At 41.6% G+C, this 27,559-nt stretch overlaps 1 protein-coding gene across 2 annotated transcripts; it reads left to right on the forward strand.

Annotated features, from left to right (window-relative positions):
* Positions 1 to 1,218: 1,218 nt before the first annotated feature.
* On the forward strand, positions 1,219 to 27,559 carry CENPC (centromere protein C; the record flags this gene model as incomplete). Of its 2 annotated transcripts, XM_081883925.1 has the most annotated exons (17): positions 1,219 to 1,369; positions 5,111 to 5,157; positions 5,531 to 5,598; positions 6,839 to 6,933; positions 7,806 to 7,905; positions 9,662 to 9,791; positions 10,095 to 10,286; positions 11,334 to 12,668; positions 13,917 to 13,987; positions 15,030 to 15,095; positions 16,478 to 16,582; positions 18,380 to 18,469; positions 19,306 to 19,395; positions 19,762 to 19,916; positions 21,974 to 22,064; positions 23,873 to 23,945; positions 26,963 to 27,559. In XM_081883925.1, exons 1-17 carry the CDS (start codon positions 1,358 to 1,360, stop codon positions 26,976 to 26,978), a joined length of 2,736 nt encoding a protein of 911 aa, XP_081740051.1. In that variant the 5' UTR covers positions 1,219 to 1,357. The 2 variants fall into 2 exon arrangements, with proteins under 2 accessions (XP_081740051.1, XP_081740052.1); XM_081883926.1 differs by lacking the exon at positions 26,963 to 27,559 and having other exon boundaries at positions 23,873 to 23,949.

The raw sequence follows: 27,559 nt of genomic DNA on the forward strand, positions 1-27,559 counted from the left end.
CTTCTGGAAGCAGGATTTTACGTCACTATGTATCTAATTCAGGTGGGTAGCTGTGTTGGGCTGATGCAGTAGAAATATATAAAAAATAAAATAAAATAGTCTAGTAGCACCATGTACATGCACACGAAAGTTCATACCAAGAACTAACTTAGTTGGTCTCTAAGGTGCTACTAGACATTTTTTTTTTATTTTAAAAGAATATATTTTTAAAAATTATTATATAATTTTATTGTTTTGCTTTAAACAAACACATATCAATGTAGACAACCAAAATTAAGAAAAATCCTTAATATTAATTATGAAAAAAGCTAAAAAGCTACAAAAAATACATGGCATAAAACATAAGCCACTATGGGAAAGAAAGAAGAAGGATGAGGAAAAAAGGAAAAGGGAAAAAAAAGGAAGATGAGCCAAAACTCAGAAAAGCTCATTCTAGTGTATGCTTCTGTCAAGGTCACAACAGATCATTATTCTTATCAATTCTCTCTATCTGCATTCCAAGGAATCCCTCATATATATATCTACGAAATCTACGAAAGCATATATATATATATATATATATACACATACACATATACACACACATATATATAAATATACATATATATTATAAAATTTTATATAAATTTTATAATATATATATGTATATATATATGTGTTTATTATATATATATGTGTGTGTATATATATATATGTATATTATAAAATTATATATATATATGTATGTGTATATATATATATATTTCTATGTATCTTTTAATCTCACCTTTCTCAGGAGGAGGAAGTTTAGGAAACCTCTATTTTTAGTACTACTTATTTGGCTTGGAGACCTTGAAGATTCAATTTATGCTTTAATTTGGTTATTAATTATTCCCCCCTTTTTTATTATTGTTATTTTTGGAAAAATCAATAAATTGTTATAGATTAAAAAATTTGTTACCTATTAAAAAAGAAGAAGATTCAACCCCGCCGGTCACCTCCCCCCCCCCCATTACTCTAGGGATGTCCTTTCCGCGCTCCCACTCGCCCCCTTGCCCCACGGCGGCCGCAGCACACCCGCAATATCGCCTTCCGCGCGCGAGTCTAGAACACAGAAAACGCGCAGTAGCTCTTTTCTCGGGACTGGCGGGGCGGGGCGGGGGAGGGAACCGCCTCCGCCTCTCGGTTTCCTTCCTTGGTCGCTGGCGCCGCCGCCGCTGACCCCGCCTCCTCCGATGACGCCACAAACCCGCCCGGCCAATGAGCGGCCTCCTCCTCCCCCCGAGGCGAGCTTTTGAAACGGGGTTGAAGGAGAGGAAAAGTCCCGCGCGGCGGAGGCGGCGGCCCCTCCCCTCACGGCTGCCCGAACGTCGCCGCCATGCACTCCCTGGTAAGACGGGTGGGGGGGGGCGGTGAGGGGGAAGGGAGAGGGGGAGGGGTGGGAAATGGGGGGCGGGGGGGGGCAGCTGTCTCCCCCCTCAAAAAATCAAGGAAATAATTAGAAATCAATATTTAAATAACTGACCAATCGCGCCACCCTCCCTCCCTCCCCCCAATATAAATCCTGGCAACGCCTCTCGTGAGGCGATTTCGCTCGTGACAGTTTCGCCTCAGTTTCGCCCCTCGTTTCTCCCGACTAGATTCGAACCGTAAAAGTTCGCTTGACGTAACATGGAGCTAACTAACCTATAGCGGTTTCTTTCTTTTTGGGGGGCCTGGAAGTGGTTACTAGGGCGTCCTAATTTCGCTATGGATATCTGTCTCCCCAACCCCCCTTTTTCTATTACTATTATTATTATTATTATTATTATTATTATTATTATTATTATTATTATTAAACTGTGGGTCCTTCGCATTTTAGGCAGAATGTTCCCAGCTCCAACGTTTTCATTCTGCGACCTGAGCAGATTTAGTTGCAGTAAAGTTGGAAGGGAAGCTGGGCTCTTTCAAAAGGGAACAAACATGAATTTTGGTCGCGTTTACCTTTTTAAAAACAGCCACCAATATGGACAGGTGGCATAAAATAGCAAGTGTCCCTGAGACGGTTCTCATATATATATATATGTTCATATATATATATATATGAATATCATCATCATATATGAATAACTACATATATCATGAATATCATATATCACATACATATATCATGAATATCATATATCACATACATATATCATGAATATCATATCACATACATATATCATGAATATCATATATCACATACATATATCATGAATGTCATATATCACATACATATATCATGAATGTCATATATCATATCATCATATATGAATAACATCATATATATATGTTCATATATATATATATATATATATATATATATATTTGCTTTCGTAGATTTTCACGGGTACAGGAATGCAGGTTTTGGTGTCCTCGGGTGTCTTCCCGTGTAAAAGTTGGGGTGTCTAGGCGACGTTTCGACGAGGTCTCACTCGTCATCTTCAGGCTGGTGCTTTCGGCTTCTTGTTACTGGAACAGAGCAGGATCTCAGTGTTTGAGTTCCTATAAATACTGTTGAGGGGGTGTGGTGTATAGCCTCCAATGTTCTGGGCAGAGAGGAAGTTCCCAGGCTAGTGTGCCTTTTCTTCTTTTGTTCCTTAATTACTTGAGGGATATCTTGAGTGATTTCTTGAGTGATATCCTGAGTACCACTTAGGTGGGTCATTAGGTGTGGATTAGTTGCTAAAGTCTTTGTGTCTTGACCTCTTGAACTTTGTGAAGAGTTTTTCTGAGAAGATGGCTGTACTGCACTTAGTTGTGCTCTGGCTTGGCTTCGTGTATAGGGGCGAGCTGTGGTTTTGTGGCCTGTGTCAGCCAGATCTGTGTAGGGATTGCAGGGGGGTGCAGCATCCGGAGGTGCCACCATGGTTTGGCTACTGGATGGTGTCTGTAATTTATCTGTGGAGAGGGTCTGGGTTTGGGTCTGGTGTGGTTGATTGGTGATGGCGTTCTGTGTGCCTCTGGATCTGGTGTCAGTTTTAAGAAATCACTCAAGAAATCACTCAAGATATCCCTCAAGTAATTAAGGAACAAAAGAAGAAAAGGCACACTAGCCTGGGAACTTCCTCTCTGCCCAGAACATTGGAGGCTATACACCACACCCCCTCAACAGTATTTATAGGAACTCAAACACTGAGATCCTGCTCTGTTCCAGTAACAAGAAGCCGAAAGCACCAGCCTGAAGATGACGAGTGAGACCTCGTCGAAACGTCGCCTAGACACCCCAACTTTTACACGGGAAGACACCCGAGGACACCAAAACCTGCATATATATATATATATATATATATATATATATATATGAGATGAACATTTTGTCACTAATTGTATAACGAGAAGGTTTAGTAGTGGTAGTAAAGTTATAGACATTTAGGATCTAGGAGTCTTGGTTGACCACAAACTTGGCATGAGCCAACAGTGTGACGCGGCAGCTAAAAAAGCCAATGCAATTCTGGGCTGCATCAATAGGAGTATAGCATCTAGATCAAGGGAAGTAATAGTGCCACTGTATTCTGCTCTGGTCAGACCTCACCTGGAGTACTGTGTCCAGTTCTGGGCACCACAGTTCAAGAAGGACACTGACAAACTGGAGCGTGTCCAGAGGAGGGCAACCAAAATGGTCAAAGGCCTGGAAACGATGCCTTATGAGGAACGGCTAAGGGAGCTGGGCATGTTTAGCCTGGAGAAGAGGAGGTTAAGGGGTGATATGATAGCCATGTTCAAATATATAAAAGGATGTCACATAGAGGAGGGAGAAAGGTTGTTTTCTGCTGCTCCAGAGAAGCGGACACGGAGCAATGGATCCAAACTACAAGAAAGAAGATTCCACCTAAACATTCGGAAGAACTTCCTGACAGTAAGAGCCGTTCGACAGTGGAATTTGCTGCCAAGGAGTGTGGTGGAGTCTCCTTCTTTGGAGGTCTTTAAGCAGAGGCTTGACAACCATATGTCAGGAGTGCTCTGATGGTGTTTCCTGCTTGGCAGGGGGTTGGACTCAATGGCCCTTGTGGTCTCTTCCAACTCTATGATTCTAGTATCAGTTTCGTGGTGTGTGAGGAAGTCATTCTTTAGTAAATTTGTAGTAGATCTAGTACTAAAAGCAAGGTGCATCTGGAAAAAGCTCTGTGTTCATTTACTGTCTCATCTGATTTTTCTCCTGAAATATTTACATCGGAGATGTAACAACCCACCTCATCCGCATAGATGATGATGCCCAATTCTGAGAGTTTGTATTCTTTTGACTACAGTGTGTTGCCTCATCCTGAAGTTCCAGTCGTATAATATATAATAAAATGGATAGCAGACACCCATACCTGGTTCTGCTTGCCAGATTAAATGTCTTAGAAGATTTACCATCAATTGAAAGTATACCAGCTGAGTTAGATTACAGTGGTACCTCGGGTTAAGTACTTAATTCGTTCTGGAGGTCCGTTCTTAACCTGAAACTGTTTTTAACCTGAAGCACCACTTTAGCTAATGGGGCCTCCTGCTGCGGTCGCACCGCCGGAGCACGATTTCTGTTCTCATCCTGAAGCAAAGTTCTTAACCTGAAGCACTATTTCTGGGTTAGCGGAGTCTGTAACCTGAAGCATATGTAACCTGAAGCGTATGTAACCCGAGGTACCACTGTATAATGTATGCTAAAACATCTTTCTGCCGGAGGCAGAGCAGGAAATAAAAAACTCGTCCCTGAGTCAATATATTTAGTACCCTAGGTTAGTCAAGTTATTTTGGCACCTGACGTAGAACATCCTACAAGTGCCTCCCTTCTCCCGTGAAGTGAAAATACAACAATAATTAAAGAAATAACAACTTGCTGCCTTTTCATGACGCTCTAGCTGCCTTACTCTGCCTAACGGCAAGTCAGGTCCTATCACTCTTCAAATACAGGACAGCTTTTTCAAACTGTTCATTACTGAATGTATAATTTTACTTCTATTAAAGTTGGTTCTTCCTTCACTATGATTATTCAAACTTCTGCTGTTTGTGTGCAGCCTTGAGTTGCCTTGATTATGTTTTGTATAGCTTCGTGACATATGATTACTGCAATAAATATTGTCATTTTCAAGAAGCATATTCATAAGAATAATTTCTTTTTTGTCATCAGAATCACTTAAAAGATAACTACAGAGCAAGATACTGCAACAAACAAGGGTAATTAACTTTTGTTTATTAAACTTCTATTATTCTGAAGCAATCAAAAATGTGGATAGCTTTCAATAGTTAAGTGTGTCTCATATGTCAGTATTTCATATCAGCCAGGATCAAAAGAACTGTGCTACTAATTCCACACACCTAAGAAATTTGATGATTGAGCTTGTGTTTCTTGAACATATCCCCACTCCTAATGAATAGTAAACTACTTTTCAAATAGAGTTCAATCATTGCATATCCCATCATGAAATCAAATCACTGTTGTTTGACTGCTTTGTATAATGCAGCATTATCAATATGCTGAAAAGGCAATATTTGCAGGTTGGAATAATTTTTGAAGTCACTCATATCATTTGTCTCTCCCCCCTGCCAGTCCAAATAAAGTTCCTGATATACAGCAAGGAGAAAATGTATTGAAATATATACAAGACTGCTTTACATGTAAGTTACCTGTTTTGTGAATCGTTTACAATGCAGTATGCAATATGTGAACTGTTCTGAAAAAAATAGTTTGATCATGATTCCACAAATTGTGGATGGGATTGGTAGTGAACCATTATTTTCGTGTCAGCTATAAAGTTCAATCACACTACAATAAAGCTTGCCACAGTTTCTGAACCTATCAGATTCTGTACTCAGAACCACGGGCCAAATCCACAAATTCTTCACATCTTGTTTGTACCAGAACGTATAAATGTGCTGTGTTTTAAAAGCTGTTTTTAAAGGGCTGTTTTAAAGGGCTACAGTAGTTTAAATTCCTGCCCATGTGCCACAAAAGTGAAAAAGAATTCCACATTTCCAAGAACAATAAGATTTATGGTGCCTTAAAGATTGCAGTATGTAGGCAATCTCATAGGCAACTTACTTTGTTCGTTAAAAAATAAATCAATAAATCTTACATGCTAAATTAAATACAGGTAGTGAACGTTTTGAGTGGGGTTTGTGTTCCTGATCCCCACATGTGTCGGCAGCGTGCATGTAAGCCCACTACGCCCCTATTACATCCCTTTTCTGGCCACTTCCAGCGTCAGCATGATGCACGCATCAATTGGGTGTGCCTGAAATGGCTGTTGCCTGTATAACCAAAGACAAAAGAGGATGTGCTTGTAGTGGTGTAGGAAGATATGAATTGGGAGCGTCTCTAAGCTTTCTAGATCAGTTTCTCTCTGATACTTGTTAAGATTCTACTACTATTGTTCAGATGTCACAGTAAGCTATGGCTTAGAGAAACATGAATAAGTGTGTTCTCCTGGACGCATATGCTTCCTTCTCCCTCTTTCAGCATGGCCAGAAAAATAAATTTGGAAGCTCTTGCTTTTAATTACCCATGATTTATCATGTCATCAACTAATTCATGGTCTGTAAAAAGCTGCTCCCTGCTGCTGTGCTAAGAGCCCAGTCCTGGGGAGAATGAGATGTACCCAAACCCATTAAATCGGGGGGCTTGCTGAGCTCTGTGGAGAATTGTCCCACAAGCTTCATGCCACACAGTCGTATTCCTCATGAGGAATCTTACTCGTTATATTTTCCACTCCTGGCAGGTTGGCAAACACAATTTTGAATCCCTCAAAAATGGCATTTTGACTTAGGATATTTGTGCCCTTTCTAGCTAAAAGAACCAACGAGCGGGTACTACTAGATTTTTCTACTTAACCATTCCCCCCCCCCCCAATCTCTTTAGCTTGTGCAGAGGAAAATACAGTATGCTCCCCAAGCATATCATGTTGCTCATCTCCTTGCTCAGACTTCAGTCAAACTCTATCTCATGGGAGAAAGGTAAGCTGTTTCTCTTTTTAATATGGTTTTTATGTGATTGTCCATGTATCCATGTATGTTATGTCATTTAACATATCCAGTCACGTTTGGTCAGCTGAAGTTGATTCGATTGAAAAAGTGACACTTCTGTTATGCTGCTGGTTTAAAATTTTCTTTTTCTTTGTTAACCCGTGTTATTCAGACATGGACATGGTGTTATTGGTGGTTTTTATTTGATAACATTACCCCCTTCAGCCCATATAAGCTAATCTAAGAGCCCATATGAGCTAATCTGAGGGAAAAGTGATCTGCAGACCAGAGCCACGGCTGCCTTGAAAAGAAAATCCTAGCTGCTGTTCTGCTCTGTTGGATTTGTAACATCTTTAATGGTTGCTAATAAACTGAAGCTGAATTCAGACAAAACTGTGGGTGAACCGTTGGCCAAGTGTTGGTATCATGATATTGATTTCACAATTTTTGACCTTGCAATATATTGCGACTTATGATATGTGTGTGTGCTCGCTATGCCTGACACAAAAAAGATAAGAAATGTGGCAATAGAGGACTCTTTTGGAGTTCCACAACTCAGGAGGTGCTCTTGCTAGTGATCTCTACTACCTCCGTAACTTACCACGTCGGTTAGACTCATGAAAAATTGGGACAGCTCCATGACTACTGCAGGAGCCATGAGCTCCTTGAGCTGTTCACAACAGTGTAGCCTCAACATGGATGTTCACACTGTGTGTGTTTTCTCCTGTATTAAGATTGATATTGTATAAGATAGCCAGCATAGGCAGCCCAAATCTCAGAAACAACATTTTATTTGTGAAGCTTGTTTTTATTGTGTTTATTAACAGTGTATTTTTCTGTTATGTTGCCCTTTTGATTGTCAGGAAGAACAGATAGAGCCAGAACCAAATAAGATTAACTATGTGCAGAATGTATTTAATACCAACATCTTACCACCAGAAGAAGAAAATGACAGGATTTCAGGTGGGCAGCATGATTTTTCAACTGGTAGTCATTTGGGTGAGGATATTAAAACATCGGTCTTTTGTACATTAATGCTACCAAAACGTACTGAAGTACAAAAAAATTGAAATTAAACATAGATCATTTCCAGATAATTTGAAAAGTGAACGTAGCAGTTCCGGTCTCTGCTTTGTTTCCATTCCCCATGTAAGAAGTGAGGGAAGTGGAAGAGAGGTGAGTTTTATTATAAAAAAATGTAGGGGTAGCACATTTCAGTCCAAAATTTCTGGGGGCAAGGAGGTGGGGGGGGGGAGCTAAAGAACAGAACTAAATGGAAATGGAGCACATAGAAACCATGTGAAATTTTGCTTTTCAAAATGGCATGGGGTGGCAGGTGGAGGACAGATTGAACAGAATAGCCCACTTGAGTACAAATGTTCAGGTCTGAAGTTCCAGTTCACACTAAATACCTTATTCCGTATGTGTGTGTAATTTTGGAAATCCTTCAGCTGTTCATTATACAGCTTACATAGGGGCCATGTGTGAACTGAGTTACCCCATAACTACGAAATAGCCTTTGTTCACCTGAAGTCTGAGCATCTATATGAGAAGGTCCAACCTTTCCTGTATAAACCTGGAATCTGTCTGAGGTGATGATCGGGGGGGCCTGCCACATTTGGAGGTTAGGTGGCTCGCTGCAAGAGACAGGTCTTCACTGCTGCTTCTTTTTCAGTTTCTATTGATGTTGGCCTATCTGTTTCTAGTCTGAGATTTGTTTTGATATTTCATCTTTGCATTATCTTAAAAATGAAAGATAACAAGCCCTCAAGCCATGTTGATAGAAAATCTTTATTGAAATATTCCAAAACTTAATTGGAAAACAACACAAAATGCAGTCGTACTTCGGTTCTCGAACGGCTTAGTCGTCAAACAAAATAGCTCCCGAACGGCGCAAACCCGGAAGTAAGTGTTCCGGTTTGCGAACGTTTTTCGACGCAGCTTCTGTTTGAGTGCAGGAAGCTCCTGCAGCCAATTGGAAGCCGCGCCTTGGTTTTGGAACCGTTTTGGGAGTTGAATGGACTCCCGGAAGGGATGAAGTTCAAGAACCAAGCTACCACTGTAGCTACTTCTGATTACTTGAGGCATATTTTCCTGAAAAGGAAAAATAAATGTAACCTGTTCTCAGATGTGGCCAGCTAGGTGCAGCGCCTTTCACCCCAGTGTAACTTCACTTGATCTAAACAGTAACTCCCTAGTTGCTCCCCCATTGCTTATTTGGCTATTCAAAGTTCCCGCCATCTCTGGCATCCTCTTTCTCATAGTGCAGAGACTTTATACCACCCACCACTCAAAACATGACAGAGCTCATCTGTCAACGGCATCACCTTGTCCCTTCAGGGCATGCAGAAGCCTCAGTGATGTTTTGAAATAAGATGAACCTTCTGTCCTTCTGAAGCACACCCCCTCAAAAGGCAGTGGGAAGGTGGGAATAATCAGTGGTATACTTTTGGTTAAGTGAGACAATTTTAATCATCATTGCAGCTTTAGCTTTTAAATGTTTCAATATACACTGTTCTCTTGGAGGAGAGCAGGAGAATACAAATCCAATTTTAAAAAAATGTAGTCACAACGAACATCCTTTAAAAATCAATAATGAAAAATGTCTGGGCAGGCAATGTTTGGCTGATAATAGTGTGGAATGAGAATAGTTCTTAGATCGGAAATAGTAACAATTATCACTATTCTGTTTATTTGGTTTGTTCCACCGTTAAAACAGATGCGCCAACGTTAAAAGGTGCTGAAACACCAAGCAGTGAGCATGTGGATTCCATAGATGAGGATGTCCCGGTGATGTTCGGAATACCTGCTTTCCTGAATGAGGACAAAGAGAAATCTCATACGGAAATGTAAGCTCTGATGAAAGTGAAATATTGTGCAGCAATATTTATGTTCCCACTTTACATCACACCGACGAGTAAACAAATGGCCAACTTCTATAGTATAAGTGAAGGCATACATGTTTGGACTGGCTTGGAAGAAGGACTTGGTTTTGCCTGTAATGGTGCACTGGGTTTCAGAGGTTGTTTCAGAGTATTGAGATAAACCTGGAAAACCAAAATATCAGTGTGGCTTAATTCACCCCCCCCCCCAAATTTGGTTACATCTTTATTTTTATTTATTGGATTTATATCCTACCTTTCCTCCCAAAGGAGCCCAAGGTGGCATGAAGAGGCACCTGATAAAGATTTACAGAGCAGCACAGATGCTAGAGAATCTGAGGAGCGTCGTGCAAGGAAAGAAACAAAGGAGCTTTCAGCATGTTTTGCTATCTCTTCCTGTCAAAAGAAAATACCAGAGTCTGTAGCATCATTAGATGCCATGACAAGATCTTCTAAAGAACGGTGAGATAAGTTTTGTACTGGAAGCCTAATATCACTGTATTTTAGTTTTGTGTAAGGTGTTTGAGCATTTGTAATTTGAAACATAGCCACCGAATTATGTTGGCATCCATCTGTCTCGGGAAACAATGGAGTGTGCCTCTGGGGGTGAAGTTAAATCACTGAGTTAACAGGAGTGAAGTGATGTCCCTGGGGCACAAGCCTGGACATTGTGTATGCTGCCCAAACAACAAGACCTGCCCCCCCCCGGCCTCGTTAATTTATTTATTTATTTATTGATGGAATCCCTTATATGGGATTTTGTATATAAATTTTCCCTCGGCTCTTTTTGCTGGCCCATGTAGGACCAGCATGGATAGTTGGCCCCGGTAAATATTTGACGTTTCCTGTCCTTATGGCTTTGATCTATGGGTACCACTAAAGCAAGGCTGCATTTTAAGATGCATTTTAAATTGTATTCTAACTTATATTTTAATCAACTGGCTTTTTTGCGGTTTTTGGTTGTTGTTTTTTTAAATGTGTTTACTGTATTTATATGGCCACCCTGAGCCTGGTCTTGGCCGGAGAGGGCGTGGTATAAATACAGTAAAAATTTATTATTATTATTATGCCAAGGAGTAAGACATGAAATGGGCTTTCTGGGAAATCTATAAGCTGTAAGTCTTAACCAGTCAGAAAGCAGATGGAAGGAAGGAAGGAGGAAGTGGGAGAGAGGGAAAAATGAATGTTTTGAAATCCCGACGCAAGAGTTCTCGTGGCCGGCATTTTCCTTCCCTTATTGGAAGGAATATATATATATATATCTATATATGCAGAAACTTTTTAAAACTTGAAGCAGATCAGAAGCCAGGGTACCTGATTTGTGGACCTAAACCTTTTGAAGTTTACTTAGAATAATACAACATGAAATGGTTACTGATTTGGAAAATATCTGGGTGTATTCTCAAAACAGAAGCATCTCTGAGAATAACATTTGGGGTATGTGGGGTTGTTTTGCTTTCTTGCTGTTGGTGATATGTAAGCAATCAAGCACCTACCTTTCCTTCCCAGAAATACAGCCAGTATAGAGCCAGAAGACGAGTGCGAGTTTGTGATAGAGGAATCATTTGGATTGAGTTCTACATCCTGGATTTCAACATCCCCAAGGAACAAAAAGCAACAGAAAGTCAACTTAATACCTGCATCGTCTGAAGGGAAAAAAAGAGCTAAGCAGCAGAGTGTCAGAAGACAAAATCAAAGGGCATCAGAGAATCTTGTTACACCAATAAAGCAAAGCAAACCGAAGTTAATTAACGCTGCTGAAAGAACTGTTAACGGAATGCAGAATGTTTCAAGGACTAATGAAAGAATCGCTGTGGAAGGCGGCCGCTCGCCGCTAACTGTAAATACCATCCAACAAGTAAGAAAGCAAACACTTTCCAAAGGTGAGACATCTGTCGGTATATGCAATGAGGATTGCCAAGTGTCTGCAAGTGGAAGCCACGCAGGGGAGCTTCTTTTCTTACAGGAGCAGGACCACAATTTTTCATTGCAGCCACAGGCCATCGTAAGTACAGCCCAGAAGTCATCCCAGTGTAAGCGATCTGTGAAGCAGAGCTGCTCAAAAGTTAAGCCTTTTGTGGTATCACGTGATGAAGGCTGCCAGGATTCTGCAAGTCCTGTAGAGGTGCACTCAGAACGGATTCATTCTTCAGGCCACGATGTTTTGAAAGCGCCATCGTCTGCGATACGTAAAGGTGAGCAATTACCTTGCAGTAAAAAACCTATGAAACAAAGACATTCAAAAAGGAAGCCATCGGTTGAAATTCACGAAGATTTTAGGCAAGAATGCACACCTGCAGCTGTGTCCCCACAGAGGCGTCAAAAGTCTATAGATGCTGAGGATCCTGCTCCTATTCGGGAGGGGAAATTATCAAAGCGCAAGCAGTCCATTACACATACAGCCCAAAGGTTGTCACGCAGCAAATCAGCTAAGAGGCGAAAGCCTAAAAGGACGCTGTCTCAAAAAGATTTGGAAACCCCAATGAGTATTGTTAAAAGACCTAGAAGGAAAAATAAGGTGGTGGTTTCGAGTGATAGCTCTGAAAGCGAGCATGGAGGAGAAGAACAGTGTGGTGAAGAGGGTGAAGCCACTGGAGGAAGTAAGAGGGTGCTGGTTTCAGAGCAGATATCAGAAAACGAGAGTTCTGAAGGGGGTGGAAGCCCCTGTGAACCAATAAGCGAACCAAGGAAGACGTTGCCACGGGAATTAAGACCGACTTCCTTAGCAAGTGCTCAAGAAAGTGGAATTGTCTTCTACCAAGAGGATTGTTCTGAACAGTATGTGGCAGAAAAAATATTAAATACTTCTATGGAACGAAAAAACAGCAAGACACGTTCCTTGCAGTAAGTGCTTTCATCCATTTATGTTGCATGTTAACTTGACTCCGGGGGTGTATAAATATTAAATCAATACAATGGGCCCTTCACTTAGGCGTAATTTACTAATCAATCGTGACCTTAGGTGCATGGCCCAAAAATGAATAAAATAAGTAAATTGGGGGGTGAGGGGGGTGGAACCTGCCACAGAAAGAGCTTTTAAGTCCTTTGCCTCACTTACTGGGTTCTGGGATGCTTTCAGAGCCTTCATGCCTCCTTCCTAGAGGCCAAGAAAAAAAGTGTTACCTTTCTTACCTGGCTTTGGGAAGGTGGTGCAAGGGCTCTGGGAGTGAATCTGGTAAGCAAGGTGGAGGGCAAGGCCAGCTTCAGACAAGTGAGGGTGGTCACGTAGGGGTTTTTTTTGGAGGGGGGACAGTCCTGGCTTTATTCAATTTTGCCTTTGGAGGCAGAAGTGTGTTTTAAGTGTGTGGTGTGTATGCAACTGACTTCTCTCTGGCTCCGCCCCTTGTGACTTAAGGTAAAGGTCCAGTCGTGACCATTAGGTCCAGTCGTGGCCAACTCTGGGGTTGCGGCGCGCATCTCGCTTTATTGGCGGAGGGAGCCGGCGTACAGCTTCCGGGTCATGTGGCCAGCATGACTAAGCCGCTTCTGGTGAACCAGAGCAGCGCACGGAAACGCTGTTTACCTTCCCGCCGGAGCGGTACCTATTTATCTAATTGTACTTTGACGTGCTTTCAAACTGCTAGGTTGGCAGGAGCTGGGACCGAGCAACGGGAGCTCACCCCATCACGGGGATTTGAACCGCCGACCTTCTGATCGGCAAGTCCTAGGCTCTGTGGTTTAACCCACAGCGCCACCCGCGTCCCTTGCCTTTGCTCATAGAGCCCACTATATGTTCTTGCTGCAGTTGATGGCGTGTAGTACATGGGTTGTGTTTCTTCCTTTGCTCCTAACCTAGAATTTTATAACCATATCCAAATCAGAGTTTCAGTCCTGTAGTTCATCCTTGATGCCTTAGGCCATGTTTAAGGTTATGAAAAGCAATAGAATTGAACCTAGGGGAAAGTTAAATACAAGTCCACTCTAATACTCTTGATAAGTTAACCATTTCTCGTTGCCTGTCACCTTTTTTCTATGAAACGCTTCTTTTTTCTACATACAATTTCTTTTAGTATGGTACTTTTAATTTGCATGCATAAATTGTTTTGATTTTTTTGCTCTCTAAGGCTTTTACCATTGTTCTTTTCTTTTAAGTGGCCCTGTTTCTAAAATTAAAACTTCTTCAAAGCATCAGACTGCTGTTAACAGGGAGGATTCAACATCAGGTATGGCTTATTGATTGGTCTGGTATGCTCTTTGAGTTCCTTTTGCTGTATATCTGTGTACGAAATTGTAAACAGACATGTATGTATTCTGTGCCAGTAAATGGCGCTTGCGTCCTTCAAGCAATAACTGCTTGTTCCTTGATGAAGCAGTCACAGGCCTAATCCTGAAGAAGCAATTGAACTACCACAGCCCTAACATTGTGTCTCATGTTTGGCTTCGCTTGCTTTGTGCTGGCCTTCATTGTGAGGTAAACGTTAGCCTCTCCTTTGAGCATTCAGTACAAAGTTTTCCAACTCCCAGTGTTTTCTTGCAGTCAGTGTGACTTGGGCTAAATGTATGCCAAGTCCCAGCTTTTGGGAAGGTTGTGGAAGAACTTTTAATCATGACACCCTCTTTAAAACGATCTATTTTCCAATAATCTGGACCTCTTGGACTAAACATGTGCCAAATATCAAGGCTATAACACACTGAAAAGTACTCACATCATTTTGGTGCCCCTATGAATGAGTCGGTCGTTGAAACCCAGAGCATCACGTAGAGCAAGTAGGGCTGATCAGGTCCTCTTCAAATGTTATACAAAAATTCCTGTCATTACTGTCTGGGACCAATGGGAGCCGTAACTCAAGGACATATGGAGAGCACCACATTGACTACCCGCATGTAGAAAAATATGTAAATCAGTGGTGGCAAACTGCCAACATGTGTTTGGCACACTGGTTAAAGATGGACTAGAAGATCAGGTAGATCCACAGTTGGTTGGAAAATGAGTCAAACTGTGCTCACCAATGGTTCCTACAGAGCTCTGTTCTGAGCCTGCTACTCTTTAATATTTTCATCAGTAATAAAAGGGTAGAAATTCTACTCCAGTGGATGGCTCAAAGCTGGGAGGTAAAACTGACTGATTTTACTGTGTTCTGTTGTGGTTTTGATTATGATTTTATTGTTCTATGGTTCTTTCAGTTAATTTGTGTTACCCCTCTGCTGAATGGAGGGAGGGGTGGGATATTAAAAATACGAATTCATTTGTATTTTACCATTTAGATGAATCTGAAGACTTGGAAGAGGAGGAAGGTGTAACTTATTTAAATGCACTGAAGCGCAAAATGAGTAAGATTTCTTTCTTTTAAATGAAGACTGCATCAAATGAACTTTGATCTCTCTGTCTGCAAGATGGCATGTTAAGAAGGCATATTGCCAGTCTTAGAACTGGGGATATATATATAGAGAGAGAGAGCGCGCGCGCATGCATGCATTTATTCTGAATTGGTGCCAGTGATGGCTGCTGTGGCAGTTCACTTAGTCAAACAGCATGAGGACACTGTCCTAGTGTCCTGTTTCTCACACAGGGCTGGGACCCACCAGTGGGCCTTAGACTGCTTTCAGGTTGGCCTCAGTGCCTCATGCCGCCTCACTTTCCTTGGTTGGGCCAACGTCAGTACCAGCAGCTCACTGCATGCTGACTAAAGGTTGTCAGGAGACAGAAATGGTGAGAGGTGTCAGTTCTCTGCAGACAATGGCCAGAGAAGATGTTTCCACCTGCCACCTACTTCTAGATGGCTCTGCTCTTTTAAAGTTAGGCCCACTTCATCACCGTTAAGGAATAATAATAATAATAATAATTTATTATTTGTACCCCGCCCATCTGGCTGGGTTTCCCCAGCCATTCTCGGCGGCTTCCAACAAAGATGAAAAATACACTAAAATGTCACATATTAAAAACTCCCCTGAACAGGGCTGCCTTCAGATGTCTTCTGAATGTCAGGTAGTTGTTTATTGCTTTGACTTCTGATGGGAGGGCGTTCCACAGGGCGGGCGCCACTACCGAGAAGGCCCTCTGCCTGGTTCCCTGTAACTTGGCCTCTCGCAGTGAGGGAACCGCCAGAAGGCCCTCGGAGTTGGACCTCAGTGTCCGGGCAGAACGATGGGGGAGGAGACACTCCTTCAGATATACTGGACCAAGGCCGTTTAGGGCTTTAAAGGTCAGCACCAACACTTTGAATTGTGCTCGGAAACGTACTGGGAGCCAATGTAGGTCTTTCAAGAATACATGAGAGGACAGTGCAAATACTGATTGAACTCTGTAAAAATTGGTTAATACAGTATGGGGTGGTAGGAACTCTCCCCACAATTGTGTAGTGGCTGTAGTTTTGGACCTTTGAGTGTGCAGATATCATTTAAACTGCTGGTTCATAAAGTTTGCTAGCTGACCTTGACTCTCACAGCCTCTCTAACCTATTGTAAAGTTTAAAGTGGGACTGGAGGCAGATATACTGATCCAAATTCCATGGGTGGGGGGGGGGAGGGAGGAATAAAAATAAATAATATTTTTTTAACACTGCATTAAACTGCATCTATTATTTTAAGTTGCAGGATTATAAAGTGTGTGGCAGGTCCAAATATTATTTTCATCCTTGTATGTGTCTTCTTGTTCCGCTTCTGGGTTTTTACCCAACCTAAATCTGCTTCTCATTACCTGTCTTGTTCGTTAGTATTGCCTTCCAACACGCCCAATATTCGCCGGACCAAAAGAATGCGTCTTAAACCATTGGAGTACTGGCGAGGAGAACGTGTGAAATACAAGATGAGACCTTCAGGTGTGAGGTTCTATACAAAGCTCATATATGTTATCTGGTTGTGGCAAATGCAATGCAGCCCTATGTGGTTGTTGGGGAATGCTTTAAAAGTAAAAGTCAGCTCAGTGTAAAAAATAAACATATATTTTGTCATGCATGGCACTGTAATTTCTTTTTATCTCATTTCTATAGCTCTATATATTAGTGGTTTCCCTTGTGTCAGGAAGGGCGGTGGAGAATGTTTTAGCTCTGCCCCCTCTGTTACCTCACCATGCCCATTCTTGTTGCCATGCACATATTGGAAGGCAGACTTATCTGCAGCAGGGAGCCTGCAGGGCTCATGTAGTTTCTCTGTGTTATTTAGGACCCTGGTGATAGAGGCTTTTTAGCCTGCAGGTGGCACTGTGATCTAAACCACTGAGCCTTTTGGACTTGCCGATCAGAAGGTCGGCAGTTCAAATCCACGCAACGGGATTCCAGCTCCTGCCAACCTAGCAATTTGAAAGCATACCAGTGCGAGTAGATAAATAGGTACCGCTGTGGTGGGAAGGTAAATGCTGTGTCCGTGTGCTGTAGCACTCCTCGTGGTTTCCCGTTGCACCACAAGTGGTTTAGTCATGCTTGCCACATGACCCCCTCAGCCTGAAAGCGAGATGAGCGCCGCGTCCCATAGTCAAATTTGACTGGACTTAACTGCCCAGAGGTCCTTTACCTTTTAGCCTGCAGGACCACATCAGGCTCCTCGCTGCAGACACTTGCCTTCCAACATTTGGAAGGTGGCGGCGGGCACCACTTATTTTATTTCCCCTTTATTGAGTGTCCCTCTCATGTTGCTTGCATTTGAAAACCACAGGGACTTTGAGTGCTTTATAGCATTCTTCAACATGTATACCGGTGCTCTTTAAATATGTTGAACTCTGGCCACTTTTACACTTGCTCTATTGCCCTGACCTTCCTAATATATTGGGAGATATCTCTTGAGCAGGCATATACACAAAATGCCGCTACAGCTTTCATTTCTGCACAAGAATAAAGTCTCAAGCTGTTTCTTCTCAGCTTGGTAAAGAGAGAGTTAACAGCAGGCATGCAACTCTCACTCTTTAGATAAGCCAGAATTTATGAACATATTTTTAACCCACAAGCATAATTTCAAGATCTAATTTTATTCCAAAGACATCAGAAAGTATACAGCTTAATTAGCAATTTAGGTTTTGGTAACATGTCTGCGTAGTTCCTACAAAGAGTAATAGTTTATATTTGATCTTATTTCTATTATCAGTTGTCAATATTATTTTTACTTTGATGATAGTGTTTTTAATCAAAATTATTGTGAATGTAATCAAAAATGAATGCAGTAGCTAATAAAGCTAACATAAAAGAGAGGCGGTAATGATTAAAAAATCTGTGCGCCTCCTGCTTCAAGAAGAAAATTCTTATTTGTAGAAGGGAGCTAGAATGGGAAACTAACACATTAAAGTAAAATGGAGTCTGACCACAGGAGTGTCAAATGTGGAATTCTCAGACAGGGCTCAATTTGCCACAGATAGGAGCCATTTTAAATCCAGAAAACCACCCCATAAACTTCTTCTCTGGCCCAGTATCAGATCAAGGAATTGTGAAATAGAATCCTGGCAAGAGGCACTTAGTAGTGAACTGTGTTTCTTGTAAGACATCCTAATGGGAAACCGCTTTCTTCATTGGACTTGATGAGAACTAATCTGCTAGAGGTTAACCAGTTATTCCACCATCCCTTGATTCACCCAAAAATAACCTAAGCTGGTTATGAGAAATGATTCCTAAAATTAATTGTTATTTCAGGTGGCTTTGTAGTCGATGGGGTAATATCACCTGAACAGAGAGAACCCAGGAAACGAAAACCTAAAAGGACAATACCTCTTCTGGAGTTTGGTATGATAATCACTTATATATGTATATGGGGGGCACTGGAAAAAAATCTCCAAGTATCCTTCATTAGATAGCAAAGGTTCAAATACTATTTTTAGTATTAACATCTAATTGTATAGTATCCTATGTGCTCAAATGGACGGATGTTGGTCCTGACCTTGCAACAGTCTTTCCTTTTTCTAAAGAAAACTTCCAAAGGCTAAATACTGCACTGGTGTGCTTAATTAGAATATGGATGTAATTTTTACTTTGGCAGATAAAGATAGCTATGAAACCTCTTCTCTGCTAATAGTTAAGATTAATCAAAGGAGTCTCTATATATGCCCTTAGCTTTCTTGAGCTGACCAGAGCAAAGGCCTTAACAGTATTATGAACTTACTTCCGTCAACCTGCGGTAAATTCACAGCCCTTCACTGTCTAAGATCCGCTTTCAGTGACCCACAAATAAGTTTGCCAGTTCCAAGCATATTTCTTAATCATAGGATCTGCCTCAGTCCAAAATATGAGGTTGGTGGGGGCACATCTCTTAACTTTTTGCTGGGCTTTGGCAGAGGTAAACAGCCTCACTGCTTTCGAGTAGTTTCTAAGCTCTGCACAAGTACAGGTATGAACTCCTGATCAGAAAAGGAGCAGTGACTTAGACAAACTGCAGTTAGAGGAGGATTTCATGAGACTTGCAAAGAACACTTACAACCTGCGTGGACTTAATCCTGAAGACTATTTATTCCAAAAGCTCACATCTAGAAGTGTAGTCAAGTTGACTGAATTTTCCAGCCCTGCCTCTTGGGTAACCACTATATCACCTGGGATCCAATTCTGTTTGTACTTCTGTTTTGCAGACGTACCCGACGACTCAACTGTTTCCTTAAAAAGTCTTTCTCAGCCAGCTGTTGTGTTTGATCAAGATACCAATAAAGAGGTTCTTCTAGGTGAGTAATGTGACACAGGTTTAAAGGTATGAATAGCAAGTATATTGACAACTTGCTCTGTGGCCGTTTCAAGAACCATGACTATCCTGCATATACTCCCTCCCCTTGTATCATTCCTTTGCTTTTCATATTTCACTTTTTGAATACAGTATACTTACCTTAAATATTACAACTCTCTGATTTTGCCATTGACTGCAATGCAAACTTTCAGTGCGCCGCAGAATTCTGCATGATTACCTTTTGATGAAGTAAGCAGGTTTTTGCATACGACTAAGGTAGCACATGTTATATTGCAGGGTACATTATCTGACCTTGTCATATCCTATGAATATTAAGTCATGTATTTATTTTCTGGTTTTGTAACAGACTGTGTGAGCAGGAGTAATTCACATTTGCTTTTCATCAATGATGAGACGGTGTCCATATACAAACAACTGAATACCCCTTTCTTTTCTGCCGGCAAACTGATACTAAAGCCATTAAAAGAAAAGGGATTTCAGTATTCCCACACAGATACACTGGTGAGTATACCAGAAATTGTATATGTTATTGCATCATGGAATTGTTATGTTTTCACATTTTTCCTATATATGCTATCTTATTGGTATTTTACCAATTTTGTTAATATTCCCTCTTGTGAGATGGAGCAACTGTTTTTTCTCAGTTGTCAGTCTACATCAGGCATGTCCAAAGCCTAATTCGGCCTGCTGGTCGGTTCAGTCTGGCTCCTGTGGCAGTTTATTTCCTGGAGCAATTTTTTTTAAAAAAACCCTCAACAACTTCAGTCCTAAAAAAAGGTTAACAACTTTAGTTGGCCCTCACGGCCCTTCACTTTATCAAATCTGGCCCTCTTTGGAAAAAAGTTTGGACACCACTGATCTACATGACATGTGCATTTCTGTGGTCAAGTATCTCAAGGCTCTGCAGGGCAAAGAATGTGCTGCGACACTTGTATGTATTATGAAATCTTAAATGATTAAACAATCCTATAAGCTCCAAACACCTGCTTACTGAGGAGGCTGTCCATTATATTTTTGGCTGATCCTACTGCAAACACAACAGAATTACATACCTTGGAGGAGGCTGCTTGCCACATCTCTGCATGAGTCATTGCTTTGGGCTTCCAGTCAGGAGGCATGTTTGATCTAAACAGCGAGTTTCATGGAAAAAAAGAATTGGCCTTTTAATGAAATTGGGAAATAATGTGCCTCAGAAGTTTGAGATACCCTGACAAAGGGTATCGATTTCCTGTGTTGATCCACCATCCATTCAGCTGAATGCAGAACGGTGGAATCTTTTTCTTTTAATTTTTATCTAGTCCGAGTGCCCATCACTTTTAAACAGAAAACAGATTGTCACTGGAATTTACAGGCTAGTCACAGTCAACGTTTTACAGTTGAAATCTGAAATGCATTTGCAAAAATTCTATGGCTGACATCTAGTGACGTCTGACTGCTTGTGCAGCAGAAATCCACCTGTGCAATGGGATTTCTGGTTTCTCTTTTTTTGCCCTTCCTGCCCCCATGTGCCCCACAAATCTCCAGAGGATCCCTCAATCCTCTGAAACAGGTATTTGGTTGTGCAGGGCTCTGGGGGCGGGAAGCAGAAAAATTAGAAGTCCCATTTTTGAGTGGGTTCTTGCTCATGCTACATTGAATCTTGCACTATGCCTTACATATGATAAAAGATGGAAAATATATTTTTTAATTTGTGAAAACTAGAACTCTGCATTTTAGTTTGTTGTTGTATCACATGTAACAGTTACACAATTACAGAGGAAAAAAACCAACTGCAAACAACCGGAGTCACTTCAGAGTACACCAACAGAACTTTGTCAGTGTATATGTGCCAAAACCATCACAATCTTAAGAAACACAAAAATAATACATTTTAGTTCTAAGATTGCTAGTTCAAGATGTTCTGTTAAGAAGTACATAAGAACACTGCTAAATCAGATGGCTTCCTGTGGTAGACCCCCCTTTTTTTTAAAATGCAACAAGGAAAATTATTGGAGCAGTCTCCGAATGGGGTTGTGGCAGAGATAACTCTGCCCCCTCACCTCTTTCATTAACAAGGCAAAAATGACTCTACATGTTAATGAATCCATCACACTCTTTGCAATGCATGGTGCATTTACTCTTCGCTTTCCCATCGCCATAAGCTTCTGCTGCTGAGTTAATAATTCATTACTTTATGTATTTCCCCTTTGAAGCAAGGGCAGCTTGCTTTTTTGTTAAAAGAAAACATATTTTCTCTCATAATGCAATGCCAGCAGGTAAAGCTGTACAGAGATTGGATTACCTCCCCAGTGTATTGATTCTGTGCCGAGCAGTGGCGGTGGAAAGGTCTGTCGTAGGAAATTGCTCAGGATATTGGTTCCCTTCAACCACCCATTCACCCCTTCAGGAGAGCCCAGGCATTCACAGCACCAAAAGTATCCAAAACCATTGTTTGGGTGGATAAACTGTTGTGCTTTTAAAAGCTGCATCTTCTTGCTTTTAACAGCCTGATGATACTTTATTTATACAAGTTTTAAGATGAAAAGTGAAATAACGTTTTATGGCTTTCATTTCTGAAGGTTTTTCACATTTCTTGCGGAAAGCTCCTTTTGATGCTGTATGACCAGTATTACCGTCTGACTGCCGGAGACTATTTTTTTATCCCGCCGGGTAAGTGTACCGATCATCTGCCAAATGATGAGCGTTTTCGAGAGGGGGAAGGGCTAAGGTGAAGATGAATGCAGAAGGGGGAGAATAAGTGTCTATGGAAGGAGATGATCCTGTTTTCTTGAGCAATGTTGGGGCCTACGTTGTGTCTGACTCTCTGGCACCCGGGACGGGACGCCGAGGGGCGGGGTGAACCGCCCGGTGGCGCATATGCAACGTCTATATGGAGTGTGCATGTGCAGCATTCCGTACAGAGTGTGCATGTACAGCAGCCCGTACGGTCACCATGTGAGTGGCAGCCCATATGGATGTCATGCAAGCGGCACCCATACTGACTGTGTGCGCCCTCGGCCGCTCTATAGCTGGGGGGAGGCAGGGGCCATCTTGTCTCTCTCTCTCACACACACACACACCCAGAGTGGCACCCCGGGCAGCCCTCCCCCCACTTTGTATGCCTCTGGTCTGACTGCATGACTAAGGGGCACTTCACGTGCTCCTTTGAAGAAGCAAGAGAGGAATCGAGAGTAGTTCAGCATTTCTTCCTGCTATTCCTTCTGGGCCTTCTGCAAAGCGTAGAGCAACATTGGGTGTCCCTGCACTGGAAGAATGCACCTTTCCTTTACCTCTTTGCACAACACCTGGAAGGAAACCAGAGGAAGAATCAGCTGTGTCTCCTCTCCTGCTACTTTTGAGAAGCCTCCGCGTCATTCCCATTCCGCTGCCTCTGCCTTTTTGGAGAAGTAAGGCAGTCAGCTGTGAAGCATCTAACCAGATGAGAAGACCTTGCCCCTCATATCCCAAGCTGTTGTTTAAACTGTAGCCCTTTTGGGAGGCTATGAGAGCAGCAGGTGTGGGGTTAGCTATTTTTACAATTAATGCTGACACTTTTGCAATTGATTATTTGAATTCAGTATAAAATGTTCTGCACTTGGATACAATGGAGGAAGTGGTACTTAGGAAACATAGTTTTGTATTTTTATGTTGGGAACCACCTTGTGATCTTTGGATGAAGGGTAGTATAGGTAAAGGGAACCCTGACCATTAGGTCCAGTCGTGGCCGACTCTGGGATTGCGGCACTTATCTCGCTTTATTGGCCAAGTACAGCTTCCGGGTCATGTGGCCAGCATGACTAAGCCGCTTCTGGCGAACCAGAGCAGTGCACGGAAACACCGTTTACCTTCCCACCGGAGCAGTACCTATTTATCTACTTGCACTCTGACGTGCTTTCGAACTGCTAGGTTGGCAGGAGGCAGGACCGAGCAATGGGAGCTCACCCCGTCGTGGGGATTCGAACTGCCGACCTTCTGATCAGCAAGCCCTAGGCTCTGTGGTTTAACCCACAGCGCCACCCGCATCCCTGAAGGGCAGTATACAGATTTAATAAATAATAATAGTAATAATAAATTGAGCAAAAAGACTTGTATCCAAAGAACTGTGTGTGGAGCTTTAGTCACATAATAGGTCCTCTCCCCACTCACTCCATTCCCACTGTAGCCCCTAATGTGCCATTCAGAATGAAATGTAATTTGGTAAGGCACAGGGAAGTGTTTGGCAAAAATGGGGGCGCAGGTGGAAGGGATCACGAGCCCTTGTATTTGTACTAGATCTTTTTTAATTTGACCCAAAGACTTCTCCAGTGTCCTTTAAGCTTTGGACAGCACACTGTTAAAGTGGTGATATTTAGGAAGCAGGTCCATTACAATTCATGTCCCACCGATATCCAACTATAAGTGAAATGAAAACCATCTCATTTTTGCATTTATAAAATGGTAGACTTGTCCTATAATGGAATCACTCTGTTTAATTGTAGGAAACGTGTACAACCTACGTAATCTCTTGAATAAAGAATGTGTTGTCCTCTTCACTCAAATGAAAGGAAGCAGGTAAGAAAAATGTAGAGTTTCCTTGGGTTCTTTAATCTTTTCACGCCCACCCTGAGTCTCCACTGAGGATAAAATGAGGCATGCCCTCTCTTACTATTTTGCTTCTTTAAAGAAAACTCTGGCACTGGGAGACTTATGAAAAGTTAAACAGATTAAAGGTTTTATTTTAAGAACAAAATTGGTAAAACAAAAGAAGTGTCAGGAGATAGAATTATTTCAAGAAACAGTAAACACACTTACACATATATATGGCATTCCGTGGATGTTGCAGGCTTCTAAACAAGAGGGTAAACATGTAGCTTATATTTCCTTCAGTTCTTTAAAGTAAACATTGAAGTATTAAAGCTTAAGCCAGAGCTTTCAAAACTGTTGCGACACGTTACTGTGTGTAGGTGTGTCACATGAACGCTCCCTGTGCTCCTGGGGCTGGAGAGGAGTTAGTTTAACCTCCAATTTGCTAGTAAAACTGAATTACCGTGTCGCGAAATGATGCATGTCCAATAAGTTTGTCACCAACTTGAAAAGTTTGGAAAGCTCTGACTTAAGTCTTAATACTTGGGTTCTGAGGTAAGGCTGTTCTTTTTGTCAGTTCCCAACCTTCTATAAATCTCACTGCCGAGACCAGGGGATCACCACACCCCTCTTAAATTATTTTGGGTTTATATCTGAAGTTTATATTTGAAGTTCTATTCCCTGTTTACCGAACTGAGACCCAAGTAGAGTCTTCCCTCACAGCTCCACTTCTCCTGTCTCAACTTCAGCTACCTATTTCTCACTTGTCTGCATGCTCTCAAAATAATAATAATAATAATAATAATAATAATAATAATAATAATAATAATAATACATAATTTTATTTATACTCCACCCTCCCCGGCCAGAGCCAGGCTCAGGGCGGCTAACACCAATAAAATAAAATCACAATAAAAACATTATAGGGCGGAAAGAGAGTGATAAAAAAACACAATTTAAAATACAGGTTAGAATGCAATTTAAAATGCAGCCTCATTTTAAAATAGCTGATAAATCAAGACCATAAGGTGAGGGAAACATAAGGGTCAGACCGAGTCCAGACCAAAGGCCAGGCGGAACAGCTCTGTCTTGTAGGCCCTGTGGAAAGATGTCAAAAGACACTAATCACTTTCTTTCTCTGGCTTTAGACCTTTCCCCTGGGCTAAACTTTTGTCCAGCTGAATGCCAGAAGCCTAGTTCTTAACTGCTTTTCTCTCACACTTTGTGCTGTCTTTCACCCCCTTCTGTCTAGCTGTCCCCGCAGCTAGTGAGGTTGCAGCTCAGCACTCTGCCAGCTACACCGCTCTGGCAGAAATCCACTGCGCTGCACCACCAGACTCAGGTCTGCCCGAGCTTTCCGTCACAGACCCATATGTCACCTTGAGGTCCTCGGAGGAAATTTGAGAAATAAATCCGTATTGGTAGAAACTCATCAAAGATGCACCAGCAGGTGGAGCCAATAAGCCGAAAAACTTAAAGCTCCTTCCATTTAGTGGCAGGATCAGATTAACAAAAGCTGCTTGGAGGGCCTTTAGACTCATCCTGCTTGCATGAATATTAATTGGGGCTGGGTTAATGAGTGGAATGACTGGATGGTGGTAAACCATTCATTTATTTTATTTTTCTGTGCTCTTTCCATGCTTTGACAGGTGCAAAGAGTGGCTAAGCCTTCTAGATAAGCAATCCTGATACAGCAGGATTGCAATTTACACAGGTTTTACTTGCTCAGTCATAGCATTATGAGGATGGTCACCTAATAAACAAACAAACAGACAGACAGACAGACATAAAGGAAGTCCTTGCCTCCCCTTGGGGAAGCCCCCAAAACTCTTGTGCGACTGTCCCAGAGCTTGCCAAGCAAGGCAGAGGACTTTAAAGCTCTTTCTGTGAAGGGTTTTCCCACTGGAGAAAGTGCTTTAAAGCTCTCTGCCTTGCTCACTGGGCTCTGGGAGGGTTGCGAGCTCAAGATGGGGGTGGCTCCAGGGGCTGTTCTGACTTTGCATGATTTTCCCTTGATGTGCCATTACTGGGAATTTAGCCCTCGCAAAAGTTGCAACCCCACTGAATCCTGTTCATCAGTTGGCACCAAGCAGACTGGAATAGCTGAGGTTCACTGAACTAAAAAGCAAGAGGGAAACACTTGCTGCTTTTTTTTTTTTTTTTGCTGAGAGTTATATTTAAATACAACATGCATGAAAACAGTGGGGAAGACCATTATAAATTTGTCAGAAGTCTTTTTTTATTTAAGTGTTTATTTAAGTGTTAATTAGGAAGATTAAGTTTTTTTATGCATGTAAATCTGCTTTTTCTTCTTTTCTTTTTTCTTATTTTTTTTCTTTAATTTTATTTTTGTAGTATGAGATTGTAAATACTTTGTAAATTCTTTGTATATGTGTGTAATTTAAATTAATAAAGATTATTTTAAAAAGAAAAAAGAAAACTGTGGGGAAGAGAGTGTTGGCAAACCGGCATGGGCAAATAAGAGAGGGTTTAGAGTTTTTTTAAAACAACAACAACAATTCCTTCTGTCTATTAAATTTTCTTTTAGCAATGAGCAGAGAGGAGGAAAAGGGACAGCGAAACTGATTATATAGCTTTCCCCCCCAGATGTTTTGTGACCCATATAGTCTTACTGGAAAGCAGCTTATAAACTGCAATTAAAATAATAATAATTAATAATAATAAACTACATGTGAACGCACTGAGAAAATGAAAGAGAATGTCTCCATTTTTTTAATACAAGAAAGTGAAACATTAGTGAATTACTAGTTTGTGTGTCTTCCCCTGGTTTAAATTTAAGAGAATTTCTTACCATCTGTAGCATGTCAACAAAACATTTCCACCCAAATAGTAATCATTGTGTGGCTATATTGACTACACATGTTCTTTTAGTTAGTAACTTGACATAATGTTATAAATCGCCTCGTAGCCAAGTGATTTTGGGGGTTGTGGCATAGTTGGAAAATAAAGCTTTGTGAAAGATTTGTAATTTTGTTTCATTTCAGGTCCGAAAATTCATGAAGCCCACCCTTGTATCAACATTTCTTGGAGCAACTTAAAGATCGTCTCATGTGGGGAAGGTGGAACCGTCCTAGCCGTCCAGGCTTGCAGGACAACAAAATTAAAGATATTTTTGTAGTTTTGAGTTGTATGTTTTTCTAATTATTTATATTGCACAAGTTCCCTTCTGATCTTGTCATTTCTTTGACTGAACTGATAGCTTGGCAGGCTCCTTCGGTGGCTAAACGTTGCTGCAACTTAAGATGCCATCCTGCACTGAGCAAGTGGCACAGAGCCATGTTGTTATTTGGTGTGCTAAATAGCCTTTGCTGCTGCCTTGCTGGTGTGATGCTGCGGGCAGTACCAGGCACGAAGGCAGAACTACTCTAAAGACTGCAAAACTTCCGTAAAAGGGGCCATTTGCGCCCAGAGTGGGGGTGGGAAGGACTGGCAATGGGTCTGTATAGCAATGCAGGTGTTGGGTCCCATGTTCTCTCCTTACCCTGCTTCGTTCAGCACCAATCGATGCGCCTCCTTTTCTTTTGTACAGTTTGTATCTTTGTTACATAAATCGCGCGCAATAATAAAACTAATCACCCAGG

Source organism: Podarcis melisellensis, assembly GCF_964234715.1.
Source record: "Podarcis melisellensis genome assembly, chromosome: 13".
Lineage (NCBI taxonomy): Eukaryota > Metazoa > Chordata > Lepidosauria > Squamata > Lacertidae > Podarcis > Podarcis melisellensis.